General features: G+C 42.1%; 1 protein-coding gene across 1 annotated transcript in view; it reads right to left on the bottom strand.

Moving 5' to 3' along the window:
• LOC139541685 (sodium/potassium-transporting ATPase subunit beta-233-like) overlaps positions 1-20,133 on the bottom strand; it is a 35,356-nt gene extending 15,223 nt beyond the window's left edge. Inside the window, exons 1-3 of the mRNA XM_071346618.1 lie at positions 19,804-20,133; positions 10,935-11,063; positions 959-1,114 (exon numbers count right to left, since the gene is read on the bottom strand). Of these exons, the coding sequence (XP_071202719.1) occupies positions 959-1,114; positions 10,935-11,063; positions 19,804-19,897 (379 nt within the window). The 5' untranslated portion in view covers positions 19,898-20,133. The remainder of the gene's footprint in view (positions 1-958; positions 1,115-10,934; positions 11,064-19,803) is intronic.
• Positions 20,134-21,639: the final 1,506 nt, after the last annotated feature.

Below are 21,639 nucleotides of genomic sequence, written 5' to 3'. Positions count from 1 at the left end.
GTATATGGTTTAGAGAGAAATAGTCGACGCGTTATAATTCCTGTAATAACTTGCGGATGAATTTGAAAGGGGTTCCTTCGTTATTTTACCGTTCATGTCTTCCATAGAGAATGTCTTGATCTACTTCAAATAAGGTCTGTGTTTCGTGCAGGCTTAAACCGCCTCGACGTTTTGATACCCGTGTAAATCTCACTAGGATAAGGTAACGTTTGTCAACATATTTTCATAAATCCCCTCTACAATTTTTTTTATCTTCGCTTATATTTAGCCAATATTGATCAGAGTTACCTTGTCCTATGGATATCTACACAGTTATAAAATTGGCACGGTGATGTAAGCCTACACGAAACACAGACCTTATTTTAATTGAATCTAAAAATATCCTATGGAATAAATGAAGGAACCGCTTTTCAGATTTTGCTAGGTGTCATGGGAATTATGACTCGCACTTTGGTTGTCAATTCTTACCATGCCCATTATTAAAATAGGATTTCCTGCATATAGAAATTAAAGTTTTTGTTTTCAACATTCATCACAGGTAACTTAAACTCTATTTTTATTCAAACAGTTGAGAGTATTTGTCTCCTAAGCAGACTCTTCAGTATCATTGTCACTTCAGAGCTGTGTGCGTGTGTGTATTTATGTATTATATTAAGTTAAAATAAAAGTGTTCATTGTTCATTCAGTATTGTTGCAATTGAGATTTTTACAAAAATGTGTGTGTGTGTATGATATATATATATATATATATATATTTTTTTTTTTTAAATAAATTGGCCGATTAATTGGTATCGTCTTTTTTTGGTCCTCCAATAATCGGTATCGGTATTGAAAAATCATAATCGGTCGACCTCTAGTCTGTACTAGTGTCTACTAGTCTGTCCTAGTGTCTACTAGTCTGTACTAGTTTGTACTAGTCTGTACTAGTCTGTACTAGTGTCTACTAGTCTGTACTTGCCTCCACAGTTTTCGTACTTCATCTGGTCGGTCTGCCTCTCATCATCGTACATCTCCAGGAACTCCTTGATGCTCTCGGTGTACTTCAGATACGTCTCCACATCGTTGACATTGTAAGAGATCTCAAATTTTTCAGAGCGTGGGGTGTGGGATAAACCTGTAGGTAGACAACACACTGGGTTAGACCTGTAGGTAGACAACACACTGGGTTAGACCTGTAGGTAGACAACACACTGGGTTAGACCTGTAGGTAGACAACACACTGGGTTAGACCTGTAGGTAGACAACACACTGGGTTAGACCTGTAGGTAGACAACACACTGGGTTAGACCTGTAGGTAGACAACACACTGGGTTAGTATGGATGGTAGACAACACACTGGGTTAGACCTGTAGGTAGACAACACACTGGGTTAGACCTGTAGGTAGACAACACACTGTGTTAGTATGGATGATAAACCTGTAGGTAGACAACACACTGGGTTAGTATGGATGGTAAACAACACACTGGGTTAGTATGGATGCTAGACAACACACTGGGTTAGTATGGATGGTAGACAACACACTGGGTTAGTATGGATGGTAGACAACACACTGGGTTAGTATGGATGGTAGACAACACACTGGGTTAGACCTGTAGGTAGACAACACACTGGGTTAGACCTGTAGGTAGACAACACACTGGGTTAGACCTGTAGGTAGACAACACACTGGGTTAGTATGGATGGTAGACAACACACTGGGTTAGACCTGTAGGTAGACAACACACTGGGTTAGTATGGATGGTAGACAACACACTGGGTTAGACCTGTAGGTAGACAACACACTGGGTTAGACCTGTAGGTAGACAACACACTGGGTTAGACCTGTAGGTAGACAACACACTGGGTTAGTATGGATGGTAGACAACACACTGGGTTAGTATGGATGATAGACCTGTAGGTGGAGAGGGTATTAAATAGGGCTATAGAGGAAGTACTACCAGGTGGAGAGGGTATTAAATAGGGCTATAGAGGAAGTACTACCAGGTAGAGAGGGTATTAAATAGGGCTATAGAGGAAGTACTACCAGGTGGAAAGGGTATTAAATAGGGCTATAGAGGAAGTACTACCAGGTAGAGAGGGTATTAAATAGGGCTATAGAGGAAGTACTACCAGGTGGAGAGGGTATTAAATAGGGCTATAGAGGAAGTACTGCCAGGTGGAAAGGGTACTAAATAGGGCTATAGAGGAAGTACTACCAGGTGGAGAGGGTATTAAATAGGGCTATAGAGGAAGTACTGCCAGGTGGAAAGGGTACTAAATAGGGCTATAGAGGAAGTACTGCCAGGTGAAAAGGGTACTAAATAGGGCTATAGAAGAAGTACTGCCAGGTGGAAAGGGTATTAAATAGGGCTATAGAGGAAGATAGAGGAAGTACTGCCAGGTAGAAAGGGTATTAAATAGGGCTATAGAGGAAGTACTACCAGGTGGAGAGGGTATAAATTGGGTCATACTATGTATTTATTTGGACAGTGACGCTAAAACTTTTCATTTGGCTCTATACTCCAGCATTTTGGATTTGAGATTAAAAAAATATCTGAAGCGACAGTACAAAATGTCATCTTTTATTTTAGGGTATTTTTATACATACAGTTGAAGTTTACATACACTTATGTTGGAGTCATTAAAACTCGTTTTTCAACCACTCCACACATTTCTTGTCAACAAACTATAGTTTTGGCAAGTCGGTTAGGACATCTACTTTGTGCATGACACAAGTCATTTTTACAACAATTGTTTACAGACAGATTATTTCACTTATAATTCAGTGTATCACAATTCCAGTGGGTCAGAAGTTTACATATACGTTGAATGTGCCTTTAAACAGCTTGGAAAATTCCAGAAAATTATGTCATGGCTTTAGAAGCTTCTGATAGGCTAATTGACATCATTTGAGTCAATTGGAGGTGTACCTGTGGATGTATTTCAAGGCCTACCTTCAAACTCAGTGCCTCTTTGCTTGACATCATGGGAAAATCAAAAGAAATCAGTCAAGATGTCAGAAAAAAATTGTAGACCTCCACAAGTCTGGTTCATCCTTGGGAGCAATTTCCAAATGCCTGAAGGTACCACGTTCATCTGTACAAACAATAGTACGCAAGTATAAACACCATGGGACCACGCAGCCGTCATACCGCTCAGGAAGGAGACGCGTTCTGTCTCCTAGAGATTAACGTACTTTGGTGCGAAAAGTGCAAATCAATCCCAGAACAACAGCAAAGGACCTTGTGAAGATGCTGGAGGAAACAGGTACAAAAGTATCTATATCCACATTAAAACGAGTCCTATATCGACATAACCTGAAAGGCCACTCAGCAAGGAAGAAGCCACTGCTCCAAAACCGCCATAAAAAAGCCAGACTATGGTTTGCAACTGCACATGGGAACAAAGATTGTACTTTTGGAGAACTGTCCTCTGGTCTGATGAAACAAAAACAGAACTGTTTGGCCATAATGACCATCGTTATGTTTTGAGGAAAAAGGGGGAGGCTTGCAAGCCAAAGAACACCATCCCAACCGTGAAGCACGGGGGTGGCAGCATCATGTTGTGGGGGTGCTTTTCTGCAGGAAGGACTGGAAAATTATGTGGATATATTGAAGCAACATCTCAAGACATCAATCAGGAAGTTAAAGCTTGGTCGCAAATGGGTCTTCCAAATGGACAATGCCCCAAAGCATACTTCCAAAGTTGTGGCAAAATGGCTTAAGGACAACAAAGTCAAGGTATTGGAGTGGCCATCACAAAGCCCTGACCTCAATCCCATAGAAAATTTGTGGGCAGAACTGAAAAAGCGTGTGCGAGCAAGGAGGCCTACAAACCTGACTCAGTTACACCAGCTCTGTCAGGAGGAATGGGCCAAAATTCACCTAACTTATCGTGGGAAGCTTGTGGAAGGCTACCCGAAACATTTGACCCAAGTTAAACAATTTAAAGGCAATGCTACCAAATACTAATTGAATGTATGTAAACTTCTGACCCACTGGGAATGTGATGAAATAAATAAAAGCTGAAATAAATCATTCTCTCTACTATTATTCTGACATTTCACATTCTTAAAATAAAGTGGTGATCCTAACTGACCTAAGACAGGACATTTTTACTAGGATTAAATGTCAGGAATTGTGAAAAACTGAGTTTAAATGTATTTGGCTAAGGTGTAAGTAAACTTCCGACTTCAACTGTATCTGTTTTACTGTTTAGAAATGAAAGCACTTTGTCACCACTGTTTGTGATACATAATGAATGTGCCCACTTTGGTAATGGCACATTCGCTCTAGGCAACAGCTGGCTGATACAGTATGGGCAAAGCCTACATGATGATATTATAATGGACAAAAGAGCTAGGTTATTTTAATTTGTCCAACGGCAGCCCAGCATCGACCATCGTGTCACCAGAATAAGACCCTGGATATTTATTTGTAAAGGAGCATCAAGCTCACAGTTCACTTTCACCACCCTGTGAAGTTCATCATAACTGATTTCATCTGTAGCTGGTCACCGTGACCTTTCACCACCCTGTGAAGTTCATCATAACTGATTTCATCTGTAGCTGGTCACCGTGACCTTTCACCACCCTGTGAAGTTCATCATAACTGATTTCATCTGTAGCTGGTCACCGTGACCTTTCACCACCCTGTGAAGTTCATCATAACTGATTTCATCTGTAGCTGGTCACCGTGACCTATCACCACCCTGTGAAGTTCATCATAACTGATTTCATCTGTAGCTGGTCACCGTGACCTTTCACCACCCTGTGAAGTTCATCATAACTGATTTCATCTGTAGCTGGTCACCGTGACCTTTCACCACCCTGTGAAGTTCATCATAACTGATTTCATCTGTAGCCTCAAAATAATCCGAAACGCAGCCAAAACAAACAGCAATTCAACAAGTTTGTAGAGTCAAATCAAATCCAATTTAATTTTGTCAAATACGCCGAAACAACTGGTTAGACTTTACTGTGAAATGCTTTGCTTACAAGCCCTTCCCAACAATGCAGAGTAAAAACAGCACCAAAACAGGAATAAAATAAAATACACAAGAATGGAGCTATATACAGGAAGTACCAGATCAATGTGGAGCTATATACAGGAAGTACCAGTACCAGATCAATGTGGAGCTATATACAGGAAGTACCAGATCAATGTGGAGCTATATACAGAAAGTACCAGTACCAGATCAATGTGGAGCTATATACAGGAAGTACCAGATCAATGTGGAGCTATATACAGGAAGTACCAGATCAATGTGGAGCTATATACAGGGAGTACCAGATCAATGTGGAGCTATATACAGGAAGTACCAGTACCAGATCAATGTGGAGCTATATACAGGAAGTACCAGATCAATGTGGAGCTATATACAGAAAGTACCAGTACCAGATCAATGTGGAGCTATATACAGGAAGTACCAGATCAATGTGGAGCTATATACAGGGAGTACCAGATCAATGTGGAGCTATATACAGGGAGTACCAGATCAATGTGCAGTGGTACGAGGTATTTGAGGTAGATATGTACATGAGGAATGTCTCTCCTGCTCTTGATAAAGTCATTGCCTGTGAGGAATATGGGACCAATATTACACGTGTGACTATATGTAATATACTATAAGTGAATGTGTACTTATGGCATCTTCAAATGAGAAGGGGATACCTAGTTAGTTGTAATATGAAGGGAGAAGGGGATACCTAGTTAGTTGTAATATGAAGGGAGAAGGGGATACCTAGTTAGTTGTAATATGAAGGGAGAAGGGGATACCTAGTTAGTTGTAATATGAATGGGAGAAGGGGATACCTAGTTAGTTGTAATATGAAGGGAGAAGGGGATACCTAGTTAGTTGTAATATGAAGGGAGAAGGGGATACCTAGTTAGTTGTAATATGAAGGGAGAAGGGGATACCTAGTTAGTTGTAATATGAAGGGAGAAGGGGATACCTAGTTAGTTGTAATATGAAGGGAGAAGGGGATACCTAGTTAGTTGTAATATGAAGGGAGAAGGGGATACCTAGTTAGTAGCACAACTGAATGTATTCAACTGAAATGTGTCTTCCGCATTTAACCCTCTGAATCAGAGAGGGGGGGGGCTGCCTTAATCAAGGCAGAAATGAAAGCACAATGAAAGCACATGCTCTCCCGGGTGGCGCAGTGGTCTAGGGCACTGCATCGCGGTGCTAGCTGCGCCACCAGAGTCTCTGGGTTCGCGCCCAGGCTGGGCTGGGTCCGCGCCCAGGCTCTGTCGCAGCCGGCCGCAACCGGGAGATCCGTGGGGCGACGCACAATTGGCATAGCGTCGTCCGGGTTAGGGAGGGTTTGGCCGGTAGGGATATCCTTGTCTCAGTATGTAAAAAAAAAAAAATGTAATAAAATGTATGCACTCTACTGTAAGTCGCTCTGGATAAGAGCGTCTGCTAAATGACTAAAAATGTAAATGTAAATCAACATCATAGAGGTGGGGGGTGGTGGGGGGCTGCCTTAATCAACATCAGTAGCATCTGGGGAGCAGTTGTTGTTTGGGGTTAACTGCCAACCAGCGAACGGTTAATGATGCAACACTGTTAACCTCTAGGCTACCTTCCTGGGGGGACTATCCTGAGGGGACCGTCCTGGGGGGGGCTATCCTGGGGGGGACTATCCTGGGGGGGACCGTCCTGGGGGGACTATCCTGGGGGGACTATCCTGGGGGGGACTATCCTGGGGGGGACTATCCTGGGGGGTACTATCCTGGGGGGACTATCCTGGGGGGTACTATCCTGGGGGGACTATCCTGCGGGGGACTATCCTGGGGGGGACTATCCTGGGGGGGACTATCCTGGGGGGACTATCCTGCTGGGGACTATCCTGCGGGGGACTATCTTGGGGGGGACTATCCTGGGGGGGACTATCCTGGGGGGGACTATCCTGGGGGGACTATCCTGCTGGGGACTATCCTGGGGGGGACTATCCTGTGGGGGACTAGATACATACATTTCTTTAATTTCTAAATTATAAAACAGATATGTATCTTCATATATTAAAACATTTGATCTCGAATCCCAAATGCTGGAGTATAGAGACAAATTATAAGTTTTAGCTTCCCTGTCCAAATACATGAATAGGGGGAGTGTATGTGGACGAATCACAGATCAGCTGGGAAACTAAAGTCTGTTTTTGTTTTATTTTTTCCAATATATCTACCAACACTCAATAATATCTGTATACACACCAGCGTTAATAGACATATATAATCCTGAATTCAATGATTTATAGCTATAAATGAAGGTTACCTATTAATACATTTTTGTTAGTGTTTATCAAACAGTAGAAACCTCAGCCCCCCCCCCCCCTGGTGTCTAATAGCTCTCTTCAGATGGGCTGTGTGTAAACCGTGGCAGTACTTTTCCACAGACAGACAGACCTGGTACACACACAGGGTCACAGCTAGGCGTGGCAACTTTCACGTTTTAACGTCACGAGCACAAGTACAGGGAAATGCCTTTCTTGCACACTCTAAACCCAACAATGTAGTAATAGTAATGTCAACGTAATAGTAAAAATAACTTCAGGTAGAACAGAGAGAGAGAGAGAGAGAGAGAGAGAGAGAGAGAGAGAGAGAAGAGAGAGAGGAGAGAGAGAGAGAGAGAGGAGAGAGAGAGAGATAGAAAGAGAGAGAGAAGAGAGAGCGAGAGAGAGGGAGAGGAACCATCATTGTTTCTTTACCAGACTCCTTCCTCAACATCCAAATACAAATCCTTATCCAGAGTCTATTGCATAAGATCTCAATGAAAACCAACCGTTCACGTCTTTAAGCTTAGTGTTACTCCAAATATTTGTCCTAGTACATGTTATGTGGAGTCAAATGTTCAATATAGCTGTTTTACTTCCAGTCATGGCTTGTTGAAAGTCTCCACACCCCCACCCCCCCCTCCCCAACCGCCAGCCTCACGTGCTCTTCACTCACAATGGAAACTTTTATCCTCAGAATGAGAGGCGGGACTTGCTCCTTCCTTTATGTGGCCACCAATGGAAACTTTTATCCTCAGAATGAGAGGCGGGACTTTCTCCTTCCTTTATGTGGCCACCAATGGAAACTTTTATCCTCAGAATGAGAGGCGGGACTTGCTCCTTCCTTTATGTGGCCAATGGAAACACATTTCAGCTCATGACACTCCACAACTAAATAGCCAACAGGCAAACAGACCCATGTGATGGTGCCAGTCTTTAAAATGGCTGCTAAAAATACCACCTGGGCAATAGTGTGTGCTGTGCAAACGGGCCTTGGCACGGGAGGCAGGGCTGAGAGAGAGAGAAAGCGCGAGAGAGAGATATTGAGAATGTACTCCCTGTCATATTAAGGAAGCAACAGCAGCTGTAACGTATCACACAACAGGCTGCACTGTTGCGTCTCTTTAAACATGCCTTTAAAAGATTACAGAAAGAATTTCTGATTCCACCTTATGAAGGAAAAACTAAAAACAGGCTCATATGAGCTGCCCTCCACACGCAGGGTGCTCAACTTCATTCCCAAAGATGTGTTCATGAACAGACAGGCCAATCGAGTCCCGGTAGAAGTTGTGAAATGTTGTGTTTCCCAGAGATGAAGAATGGCGGAGGGAAGTGGACAGGCAGGCAAGGGAAGAGGAAGGACAAAATGGCTGAAGCTGTCTGAGGAACCTTCAGTAGAGAGGAGGAGGAGGTGTTGAAGAGCAGCTTTTGACAGAAACCTTGGAAATAGGACAGTCAACCACATAACAGCAGCATAAAGGAGACCAGTAGCCACAATCCTTCACCGACCGGACCTCAATAACAACATGGTAGAAGCCCTCAATTGAAGCTCAAAGCATTATGGTTGATTCTGATAAAAGCCTATTCAAATATTTATGGATATGAGGTTATTTAGGCCTTTCAGATAATTATTATACACTTACTAGGCATATATGTTTCAATCATCATTCTAGATCCATTTATGTACACTTGTAGAAATGTTCTCTGTAAAACCCATTAACTACACAGCTAGAATCCTCTAATTATAATTGGTTTAAATCTGTTCCACTGAGCCAATTCAATATAGTAAACAGTGTTATGACTAAAGATTTAAAGAGTTCTTCCAGCGATTTTTTATTTTTTTACATGTACTGTTGAAAAGTGAAGTATAAATACACTAAAGTATAAATACACTAAAGTATAAACACACTAAAGTATAAATACACTAAAGGGTAAAAAAACAAAAACAACTGACAACTGCAAACTTCAAGGAGTAGGGTCTGATGGGAAACTGTGATGTCACCGGCCTCCCCACTGCTTGAGGAGCAATAGAGGACAAAAGAGGAAATCTGGAGACTGGAGTGACACTTTAACTTCACCCCTCAGTCACTACCAACCCCACAGCGTGTCTCATACCTTGACACTTCATTCAGCTCCTGATGGAAATCACATTTAACAAAACGACAAAAGGATATTGCCTAAAGCAGTATAAAGCAGTATGGAGCAGTATAAAGCAGTAGAGAGCAGTATGGAGCAGTATAAAGCAGCAGAGAGCAGTATAAAGCAGTATGGAGCAGTATAAGCAGTATGGAGCAGTATAAAGCAGTATGGAGCAGTATAAAGCAGTATAAAGCAGTATGGAGCAGTATAAAGCAGTATGGAGCAGTATAAAGCAGTATGGAGCAGTATAAAGCAGTAGAGAGTAGTATGGACCAGTATAAAGCAGTATGGAGCAGTATAAAGCAGTAGAGAGCAGTATAAAGCAGTATGGAGCAGTATAAAGCAGTATGGAGCAGTATAAAGCAGTATGGAGCAGTATAAAGCAGTAGAGAGCAGTATAAAGCAGTATGGAGCAGTATAAGCAGTATGGAGCAGTATAAAGCAGTATGGAGCAGTATAAAGCAGTATGGAGCAGTATAAAGCAGTAGAGAGTAGTATGGAGCAGTATAAAGCAGTATGGAGCAGTAGAGAGCAGTATAAAGCAGTATGGAGCAGTATAAGCAGTATAAAGCAGTATGGAGCAGTATAAGCAGTATAAAGCAGTATGGAGCAGTATAAGCAGTATGGAGCAGTATAAAGCAATATAAAGCAGTATGGAGCAGTAGAGAGCAGTATGGAGCAGTAAAGAGCAGTATAAAGCAGTATGGAGCAGTATAAAGCAACATAAAGCAGTATTGTCACGTTTGTCGTAGTGAGGAGACCAAGGCGCAGCGTGATTTGAAAACATTCTTCTTCAATAAACGAAGAACACTTCGAAACTGACAAAATGAACGTGAAGCTAATTACAACAAGTGCTGACATACAACTACACACAGACAATAACCCACAAAACCTAAATGGAAAATGGCAACCTAAATAGGATCCCCAATCAGAGACAACGATAAACAGCTGCCTCTGATTGGGAACCAATTCAGGCCACCATAAACCTACATTACCTAGACATTCAAAATCCCCATCGATAAACAAAAACCCCTAGACAAGAGAAAAACACACATACCCACCCTCGTCACACCCTGAACTGACCAAAATAATACAGAAAACATAGAAAACTAAGGTCAGGGCGTGACAAGTATGGAGCAGTATAAAGCAGTATAAAGCAGTATAAAGCAGTATGGAGCAGTATGGAGCAGTATGGAGCAGTATAAAGCAGTATGGAGCAGTATAAAGCAGTATAAAGCAGTATGGAGCAGTATAAATCAATATAAAGCAGTATAAAGCCGCTTAAAGCACTATAAAGCAGTATAAAGTAACACACAGTAGTATAAAGCAGCTTAAATCAGTATAAAGCAGTTTAAAGCAGTATAAAGCAGTATAGAGCAGTATAAAGCAGTATAAAGCAGTTTTAATCAGAATAAAGCAGTTTAAATCAGCATAGAGCAGTATATAGCAGTATAAAGCAGTATAAAGCAGTTTAAATCAGTATAAAGCAGTTTAAATCAGCATAAAGCAGTATAAGGGGATTAGAGCAGTCTTTACCTGGTGGGGCGACTCTGTCCTGGTAGGTGGGTTTGTAGTTACTAAGGGTTAGCAGCAGGGCCTGGATGGTCCCGATGAAAATCCCAGCCAAGCATCCATAGAAGATCAGGTAGAACAACAAGATTTTAACTGTGGAGAGAAAGAGAAGGGGTTCATTACAAATGGACATATACTGTACATGTAGTATATTATGTACTGAACATGTAGTATACTGTACATTAGTAGTATATTATGTACTGATGTGCATGTAGTCTATTAGCAGATCACCATGAATGGGTGAATGGGTAAATGGGTGACGTAGATCTTGAGGTGACTGACAGTAATACTCCAGCGTTGCCCAACATCCTGATATAGATTCATCCTACCAGGTCCCCTTGAACATTTGGACTAAATTGATTCTAACTGGATATTCCAGTCTGAGAATACGGTGGTGGTGCTTTCAGGACAGCTTCCCTCACAGGGAGAAACTCTCCAGGAAAACCACCCAGGGAGAAACTCTCCAGGAAAACCACCCAGGGAGAAACTCTCCAGGAAAACCACCCAGGGAGAAACTCTCCAGGAAAACCACCCAGGGAGAAACAGGCTGCTGAATAGAAGACGTCTGGGTTTTACAGGCTGCTGAATAGAAGACGTCTGGGTTTTACAGGCTGCTGAATGGAAGATGTCTGGGTTTTACAGGCTGCTGAACGGAAGACGTCTGGGTTTTACAGGCTGCTGAACGGAAGACGTCTGGGTTTTACAGGCTGTTGAACGGAAGACGTCTGGGTTTTACAGGCTGCTGAATGGAAGATGTCTGGGTTTTACAGGCTGCTGAATGGAAGACGTCTGGGTTTTACAGGCTGCTGAACGGAAGACGTCTGGGTTTTACAGGCTTTTGAATGGAAGATGTCTGGGTTTTACAGGCTGCTGAACGGAAGACGTCTGGGTTTTACAGGCTGCTGAACGGAAGACGTCTGGGTTTTACAGGCTGCTGAACGGAAGACGTCTGGGTTTTACAGGCTGTTGAACGGAAGACGTCTGGGTTTTACAGGCTGTTGAATGGAAGATGTCTGGGTTTTACAGGCTGCTGAATGGAAGATGTCTGGGTTTTACAGGCTGCTGAATGGAAGATGTCTGGGTTTTACAGGCTGCTGAACGGAAGACGTCTGGGTTTTACAGGCTTTTGAATGGAAGATGTCTGGGTTTTACAGGCTGCTAAACGGAAGACGTCTAGGTTTTACAGGCTGCTGAATGGAAGACGTCTGGGTTTTACAGGCTGCTGAATGGAAGATGTCTGGGTTTTACAGGCTGCTGAATGGAAGATGTCTGGGTTTTACAGGCTGCTGAACGGAAGACGTCTGGGTTTTACAGGCTTTTGAATGGAAGATGTCTGGGTTTTACAGGCTGCTGAACGGAAGACGTCTGGGTTTTACAGGCTGCTGAATGGAAGACGTCTGGGTTTTACAGGCTGCTGAATGGAAGACGTCTGGGTTTTAAAGGGCTGAGTAACTCGTGATTAGGAATGTGCTGGGTATTGTTGTGGCTTAGCTAGCTATAATTCAAATAATAATCAAAATATAGGAAAATCAAGTTTGATATTATGTGCTTTAACCATAGATATTGCGTTATTATAGGGTTAGAGGGCTATTTATTCAATCTAATTAAATCTAATTATTAAATCTAGGCCGTCATTGTAAATACGAATTTGTTCTTAACTGACTTGCCTAGTTAAATAAAAAAAATTTTTTTAACTATATAAACTCAGCAAAAAAAGAAACATCCCTTTTTCAGGACCCTGTCTTTCAAAGATAATTTGTAAAAATCCAAATAACTTCACAGATCTTCATTGTAAAGGGTTTAAACACTGTTTCACATGCTTGTTCAATGAACCATAAACAATTAATGAACATACACCTGTGGAATGGTCGTTAAGACACTAACAGCTTACAGACGGTAGGCAATTAAGGTCACAGTTATGAAAACTTAGGACACTAAAGAGGCCTTTCTATTGACTATGAAAAACACCAAAAGAAAGATGCCCAGGGTCCCTGCTCATCTGCGTGAACATGCCTTAGGCATGCTGCAAGGAGGCATGAGGACTGCAGATGTGGCCAGGGCAATAAATTGCAATGTCCGTACTGTGAGACGGCTAAGACAGCGCTACAGGGAGACAGGACGGACAGCTGATCGTCCTCGCAGTGGCAGACCACGTGTAACAACACCTGCACCAGGAACGCACAATCCCTCCATCAGTGCTCAGACTGTCCACTATAGGCTGAGAGAGGCTGGACTGAGGGCTTGTAGGCCTGTTGTAAGGCAGATCCTCACCAGACATCACCGGCAACAACGTTGCCTATGGGCACAAACCCACCGTCGCTGGACCAAACAGGACTGGTACTGACTCACTGACGAGTCGCGGTTTTGTCTCACCAGGTGTGCCGGTCAGATTCATGTTTATCATCGAAGAAATGAGCGTTACACTGGGACCTGTTGGATCGGAGGGTGAGGGCTAGGGCCATTCCCCACTGGGACCTGTTGGATCGGAGGGTGAGGGCTAGGGCCATTCCCCACGGGGACCTGTTGGATCGTAGGGTGAGGGCTAGAGACATTCCCCCCAGAAATGTCCAGGAACTTGCAGGTGCCTTGGTGGAAGAGTGGGGTAACATCTCACAGCAAGAACTGGCAAATCTGGTGCAGTCAATGAGGAGGAGATGCACTGCAGTACTTAATGCAGCTGGTGGCCACACCAGATACTGACTGTTACTTTTGATTTTGACCCCCCCTTTGTTCAGGGACACATTATTCCATTTCTGTTAGTCACATGTCTGTGGTACTTGTTCAGTTTATGTCTCAGTTGTTGAATCTTGTTATGTTCATACAAATATTTACACGTTAAGTTTGCTGAAAATAAACGCAGTTGACAGTGAGAGGACGTTTCTTGTTTTGCTGAGTTTATATAATATATATATATATATATATATATATATATATATATATATATATATATATATATATATATAGCTTTAACTTACTGTGTCCTCCTTTGCCACCCAGCTCAGTAACTAACGAACATGTCGAAAATAAATAACTTTCCAAATGGCTGAAAAACAAACCAAACATCTGCTTATCTAAACAAAACGTATGCTGTCATTACAAATGCTTATGATCCAATATGAGAAGTAATTCAACGATTTATTTCATTTTTAAAAAACTGTCTAAATCCCTGTAAGAGGCACAAGACTGTTAATCTTCCTGGACCTCGAGCTTTCTCTGAATTCACTGTAAACTTCAGTACAACCTTCACCATGTATTTAATTCTTACTCTGCTGTTAATGCCAGGATAGAAACAGAGCCTGTTGATAGTACTTAACAACTACTAAAGCACATTTACTACCCTACTAGAACACACTACTAGACCATTTACATATGTTTCACCTAGTCAGCTCGGAGATTCGAACCAGCAACCTTTCGGTTACTGCCCCAATCATCTTAACTGCTAGGCTACGTGCATTTCCACACTTCACTACCCTACTAAAGTACACTTCCCCACACATATACTACTAAAGTACACTTCCCCACACATATACTACTAAAGTACACTTCCCCACACATATACTACTAAAGTACACTTCCCCACACATATACTACTAAAGTACACTTCCCCACACATATACTACTAAAGTACACTTCCCCACACATATACTACTAAAGTACACTTCCCCACACATATACTACTAAAGTACACTTCCCCACACATATACTACTAAAGTACACTTCCCCACACATATACTACTAAAGTACACTTCCCCACGCATATACTACTAAAGTACACTTCCCCATGCATATACTACTAAAGTACACTTCACTACTTTTCTTTTCTTCTCCACTCCACCTCTCCACTTCCCTACTCTAACTACACTTCTCTACTCTAACTACACTTCTCTACTCTACCTCTACACTTCTCCACTTCTCTACTCTCCCTCTACACTTCTCCACTTCTCTACTCTCCCTCTACACTTATCCACTCTACCTCTACACTTCTCCACTCTACACTTCTCCACTCTACACTTCTCTACTTCTCCACTCTACACTTCTCTACTCTACCTCTACACTTCTCTACACTTCTCCACTCTACACTTCTCTACTCTCCCTCTACACTTATCCAGTCTACCTCTACACTTCTCTACTCTACCTCTACACTTCTCTACTCTACACTTCTCCACTCTACACTTCTCCACTCTACCTCTACACTTCTCTACTCTACCTCTACACTTTGTGTCACACTGCTTTGCTTTATCTTGGCCAGGTCGCAGTTGTAAATGAGAACTTGTTCTCAACTAGCCTACCTGGTTAAATATTGGTGAAATAAAATAAAACATTTTATTTAAAAACACATCTCTACTCTAACTCTACACTTCTCTAACTCTAAAGCTACACTTCTCTACTCTAAAGCTACACTTCTCTACTCTAAAGCTACACTTCTCTCCTCTAAAGCTACACTTCTCTACTCTAAAGCTACACTTCTCTAACTCTAAAGCTACACTTCTCTAACTCTAAAGCTACACTTCTCTACTCTAAAGCTATACTTCTCTACTCTAAAGCTACACTTCTCTAACTCTAAAGCTACACTTCTCTAACTCTAAAGCTACACTTCTCTATTCTAAAGCTACACTTCTCTACTCTAAAGCTACACTTCTCTACTCTAAAGCTACACTTCTCTAACTCTAAAGCTACACTTCTCTACTCTAAAGCTACACTTCTCTACTCTAAAGCTACACTTCTCTACTCTAAAGCTATACTTCTCTATTCTAAAGCTACACTTCTCTAACTCTAAAGCTATACTTCTCTACTCTAAAGCTACACTTCTCTAACTCTACAATGCTCTACTCTAAAGCTACACTTTTCTACTCTAAAGCTACACTTCTCTACTCTAAAGCTACACTTCTCTAACTCTACATACGCTTTGTGTTAAACTGAATCTCGTTGACCTCTCGTGATGCAATAATAACGGAGGGCAACGACACTATCAGTCACTCTGGGTCTTTGTCAACGGTTACCAGTCTCTCTCCTCTGTCAGCCTCATTTACAAACATCCCTAAACTCACACCTCCCCTCACCTCCCCTCCCCCGCCACCAACACAGCCGGCAGGCAGAGACAGGTGTGGCTAGACAAGCAGGCAAGTAGAGACAGGTGTGGGCCGTGGGGTTAGGCAGACAGGCAAGCAGAGACAAGTGTGGCCAGAGAAGTTCATTTATTTCCCTGCTTGTGAAGGTGACTGTAGTAAATCAACTCATGTTTTCAGTAGTTAATAACTGTTTAGCCATGTCGAGGTGTAGATAACTACAGAAACAAAACAAAAATGTAGGCAACAGATTTACCTAATTTTCACTTGAAACATCCTTTTTTGGGTTTAATAGGATAAATGACACATTCGGTCAACAGCTGACGACAGACTGATCTGATCTTGCAATTTTGTATTCTATGACATTTCATATTTAGATATGTGATCACTGTTCACAAAGTAGTTTGGAGACTACTTTTTCAAAGTAACTTTAGTTACAAAATATTATTTACTTAAGGGTAGCTTTAGTGTAGCTTACCTTCTTCTTCCAGTGTGAAGTAATTGATAGCTTGGTAAACTAGATTTTCAGAGTAGCTTCCGCAACACTGATTACAACACTAAACAATCTTCAGGAAAAAACATGTCATATTGTGTGTGTGAGAGCTGCAATCAAATCACATTTAAGGTATTGATAGATACTGTAGGGCCAATTTTGTTTTTAACATGTATTTTTACTTAACTAGGCAAGTCAGTTAAGAACAAATTCTCCGGCCAAACCTGGGCCAATTGTGCGCCGCCCTATGGGGACTCCCAATCTCGGCCAGTTGTGATACAGCCTGGAATCAAACCAGGGTCTGTAGTGATGCCTCTAGCACTGAGATGCAGTGCCTTAGACCGCTGTGATACAGCCTGGAATCGAACCAGGGTCTGTAGTGATGCCTCTAGCACTGAGATGCAGTGACTTAGACCGCTGTGATACAGCCTGGAATCAAACCAGGGTCTGTAGTGATGCCTCTAGCACTGAGATGCAGTGACTTAGACCGCTGTGATACAGCCTGGAATCAAACCAGGTCTGTAGTGATGCCTCTAGCACTGAGATGCAGTGCCTTTAGACCGCTGTGATACAGCCTGGAATCGAACCAGGGTCTGTAGTGATGCCTCTAGCACTGAGATGCAGTGACTTAGACCGCTGTGATACAGCCTGGAATCGAACCAGGGTCTGTAGTGATGCCTCTAGCACTGAGATGCAGTGACTTAGACCGCTGTGATACAGCCTGGAATCGAACCAGGGTCTGTAGTGATGCCTCTAGCACTGAGATGCAGTGACTTAGACCGCTGTGATACAGCCTGGAATCGAACCAGGGTCTGTAGTGATGCCTCTAGCACTGAGATGCAGTGACTTAGACCGCTGTGATACAGCCTGGAATCGAACCAGGGTCTGTAGTGATGCCTCTAGCACTGAGATGCAGTGCCTTAGACCGCTGTGATACAGCCTGGAATCGAACCAGGGTCTGTAGTGATGCCTCTAGCACTGAGATGCAGTGCCTTAGACCGCTGTGATACAGCCTGGAATCGAACCAGGGTCTGTAGTGATGCCTCTAGCACTGAGATGCAGTGCCTTAGACCGCTGCACCACTCGGGAACCTGAAGTCTATTCATTTATTAGTCTATTCAACTCCATGCTTTTCTTCCACAGCCACGACCAAATCAAATCAAATCACATTTTATTTGTCACATACACATGGTTAGCATGTGTATGTGTTCACCAGGGTGAACTGCTCACGGTGAATTACTAAATTCAGACCATTATCTCTGTCTGTCTTGTACAAGGTGAGCATTATCAAGTGTTAAACATCTACATTTTCTTTATAAAACCCTACTAGTTGAATTGGCCAATAGGAGACTTGTTGAATACCTTCCTTGTGATAACCCTCTCTCTCTCTCTCTCAGCTTGGTCTATGTCCCTCCCCCAGAGCAGCGGGCGGGGAAGACAGACATGGCTTCCTGTTGTGAATGGACAACCCAGACATTTCTCACGGCAGGCAGCACAGAGATTGATGAGATGATCCGTATTGTACGTTTAAGGCGTAATGTACGTTTAAGGCGTAATGGTAAACGGGGGTATTACACTGTCATTGGTTACAAGTGTCACCAAAATACAGAACCGTTTCTTTGACGATGATCAATTGTGATTTGATGCAAAAAAAATGAGATGGTGCCATTCAGGCAGCCCAGTCATATATACTATATATATATATATACTACTATATATACATATAGTCTGAGCCAGACTCGCCGAAGGTTTATCCATGCGTCATAACAATGCGTCATAACCACATCGATAATACAGAGGGGGGTAGTTTATGTAGACTATGCAAACACAGCGTACACGCCAGAAAACCTTTGCCTTTCAAAACGTAGACCATTTAATCGAGCTTCTGAATTCAATAAAACCATTCCGAGATGAGCAACAGTTGCCAGAGATAAACCAAAACTTTTCAGTAACAAGCACCATCTGCGGTGGCAGGATTCAGGAAACGGACAACCGTTGTTCCCGTCACCCACTAGAGCTCGTAGTCTAAATCTGTATTGTTCTCCGGTTGTGAAATCATACCGTAATAATCGCCCTTCTGGCAGCCTACAAAAGCAAACGGTAGCCTATGTGAACTCGAGGAATTGAATTAGCAACAGATTGTTAGCGGTAGCTGCCTGCTAACAGAAACTTTTCCACCGGGCCCTTAGAGAGCACGTGAGTCGTCGGCTTCCTCCTCTTATGTCGAAAAAGCGACGAGATAAAACGAAATGTTGACAACAAAAAAACGGCCTACCGAAACAAGTCTCCCGCTCGAATATCGAGCGAAACGGTAACAATGTAAAAGTCGATGCCACCGCGTTACAATGTGACAAGCTCACCGGGAGAGCAGGAAAGTCGCTTATTGCTAAATCAATGCCCATTGTTTCCCACATTTACATTAGATGATCTCTCCTGTCCAGAACAATGACAGCGGTTTCAGGCTAAAAGGACTGATCACCTTGACTAACCTTGAACTATGATGCCTATGAAACATTAAGTATTAGGATAAAACACCTAATTACCGAGGTTATGGATGTTCCCCTGTCATTTGGAACATTATTTTGTTCACAGAGAAAGAAACTAGTTCATATTCATCAACTTTATTATTTGTATCTAGGCTAACTATGTGACACCAGAAACAAGCATGCCATTTTGGCAAGTCGACCCCCATGTTAGTTGCAATCCAACACTCCGGAATCCCACCATAGAATGTCAATTAGCTAGCCATGTCCTTCAAAATGACCTCCTTGGCAAATGACACCGAGAGAGAGCCTCTTGCTTTCACTAACGTATACATGATCGATCCGGTTTAGTCTAATAACGAATAGAGACATAATTAACGTTCACTGGACCGAAAAGTATATATGAAATATATGAAAACGACATTTTAGACGGTCCGGATTTTTTCGTTACGTGTATTGTAATCTTATTCCATCAATGGGTTAGTAAAGTTATTTTACAGATTAGTTCATAGCCCATTTCACAGTTAATTCTTGAATGTGTTTTTTCGTGTACTTTTCCATTGAAAGTGAAAGTCACGATGCTACAAGTCAAATCTAACTGGCTCTTTATTTTGTCAATCAAGAAATGGGGGACAGAGTCTGGAACCCTCCGTGCCGTTACAATATTCAGAGGAATAAACGGACATCTTCTGGAAACAACAGAGCTCGGACACGTATCCTTCTTTATCCTCGAGTTAATATCCCTCTGTCTCCCCCCCAAAAAGTAGCTTATTACGGATGTATGTACTTACACCAACTGCCACCCGTGCGTCCTAGAAATTCCTTCCTTTCCGAATTCCACAGAAAGCTCTTCCATCCACCGTCTCCATCTTTATTTGCCGACATATTGTTTTGCTTTTTAATTTCACTTTTCAATTAAGGTGCTCTAATGGGCTTTAAGGTACCAGATTCCCAAACTATCCCCTGTACAGAATAGTAAAGGACAGCGTCGTACCCGGCTCTCCCTATTGTACCGCACACAATTTATCTCTTACGGTAACCGACTCCGCCCGCAAACTCTTGTAATAAGTTACCTACAAAGAGAAGGCGGGGAGGGCTAACTCTCTGGCAAATCACAAACAGTCATCGTTTTGCGTAAGAATCGTATGCAGGGGGGCGACTGCTATGTCCACTGCCCCATGAAAAGAGGATAGGCAGGCGGTTCAAAACGACATCGTGACAACACAAATTGTAGAATTCTAAAACTACAATAGAATTCGAATTCTATTGTGATGTCATAAGCACCGCGACATTCTATGATCATTCTTGGGAGTTCTATTTTGACATCACGTGTTAAAAGTGCTTTTTTTCAGGAGTTAACTTTTTTGGCATTTATTTGACCAGGCTGGCACATTGGGGTCTATAAAGACCTGATTTACAAGGGAGAGCTCTGACTTACATGGCTTTAGAAATCCTGGGAAATGGGCTGACATAGTGCTTTCAGAAAGTATCCATACCCCTTGACTTATTCAACATTTTGTTGTGTTACAGCCTGAATTCAAAATGGATTAAATATATTTTTTAAACATCACCCTTCTATACATAACAGCCCATAATGACAAAGTGAAAACATGTTTTTGGAATTGTTTGCAAATTTATTGAAAATTAAATACAGAAATATCTCATTTACATAAGTATTCACACCCCTCAGTAAATACATGTTAAAATTACCTTTGGCAGCAATTACAGCTGTGAGTCTTTCTGTGTACTTCTCTAAGAGCTTTGCTCAACTGGATTGTACAATATTTGCACATTATTCTTTAAAACATTCTTCAAGCTCTGTTAAGTTGGTTTTTGTACATAGCTAGACAGCCATTTTCAAGTCTTGCCATATATTTTCAAACCGATTTAAATCAAAACTGTAACTACTCCACTCAGGAACAGTCAATGTCATCTTGGTTACCAACTCCAGTGTATATGTGGCCTTGTGTTTTGGATTGTTGTCCTGCTGAAAGGTGAATTAGTCTCCCAGTGTGTGTACGTGGTGATCTTAGGCTTGTGTGCGGCTGCTCGGCCATGGAAACCCATTTCCTTAAGCTCCCGACGAACTCTTCTTGTGCTCACGTTGTTTCCAGAGGCCGTTTGGAACTCGGTAGTGAGTGTTTGCAACCGATGGACAGATGATTTTTACACACTACGTGCTTCAGCACTCGGCGGTCCAGTTCTGTGAGCATGTGTGGCTTACCACTTCACGGCTGAGCCGTTGTTGCTCCTAAACGTTTCCATTTCATTTTAACAGCACTTACAGTTGACCGGGGGCAGCTCTAGCAGGGAAGAGTTTTGACTAACTGACTTGTTGTCATCCTATGACGGTGCCACGTTGAAAGTCACTGAGCTCTTCAGTAAGGCCATTCAATCAATCATATGTATTTATAAAGCCCGTTTTACATCAGCAGATATTTTTTGGGGTGACTATCTGTTTTTCCATGTATGAATCTGTTATTCAGTGTGTTTCTATGGGCTAATAGCAGTAAGGCCAAATTCAATGTTTCATCAAATCATTTAAAATATATCATCATTTAAAATATATATTTTTGATACCTACAGCGGTTCTACAATTCTAAATCAAATAGCTAAATGATCCTTGG

The sequence above is a fragment of the Salvelinus alpinus genome, chromosome 16, assembly GCF_045679555.1.
Source record: "Salvelinus alpinus chromosome 16, SLU_Salpinus.1, whole genome shotgun sequence".
In the NCBI taxonomy this organism is placed as follows: Eukaryota; Metazoa; Chordata; class Actinopteri; order Salmoniformes; family Salmonidae; genus Salvelinus; species Salvelinus alpinus.
Note: the sequence above shows the minus strand (reverse complement) of the source record. Positions and strands in the feature narration are given on the sequence as shown.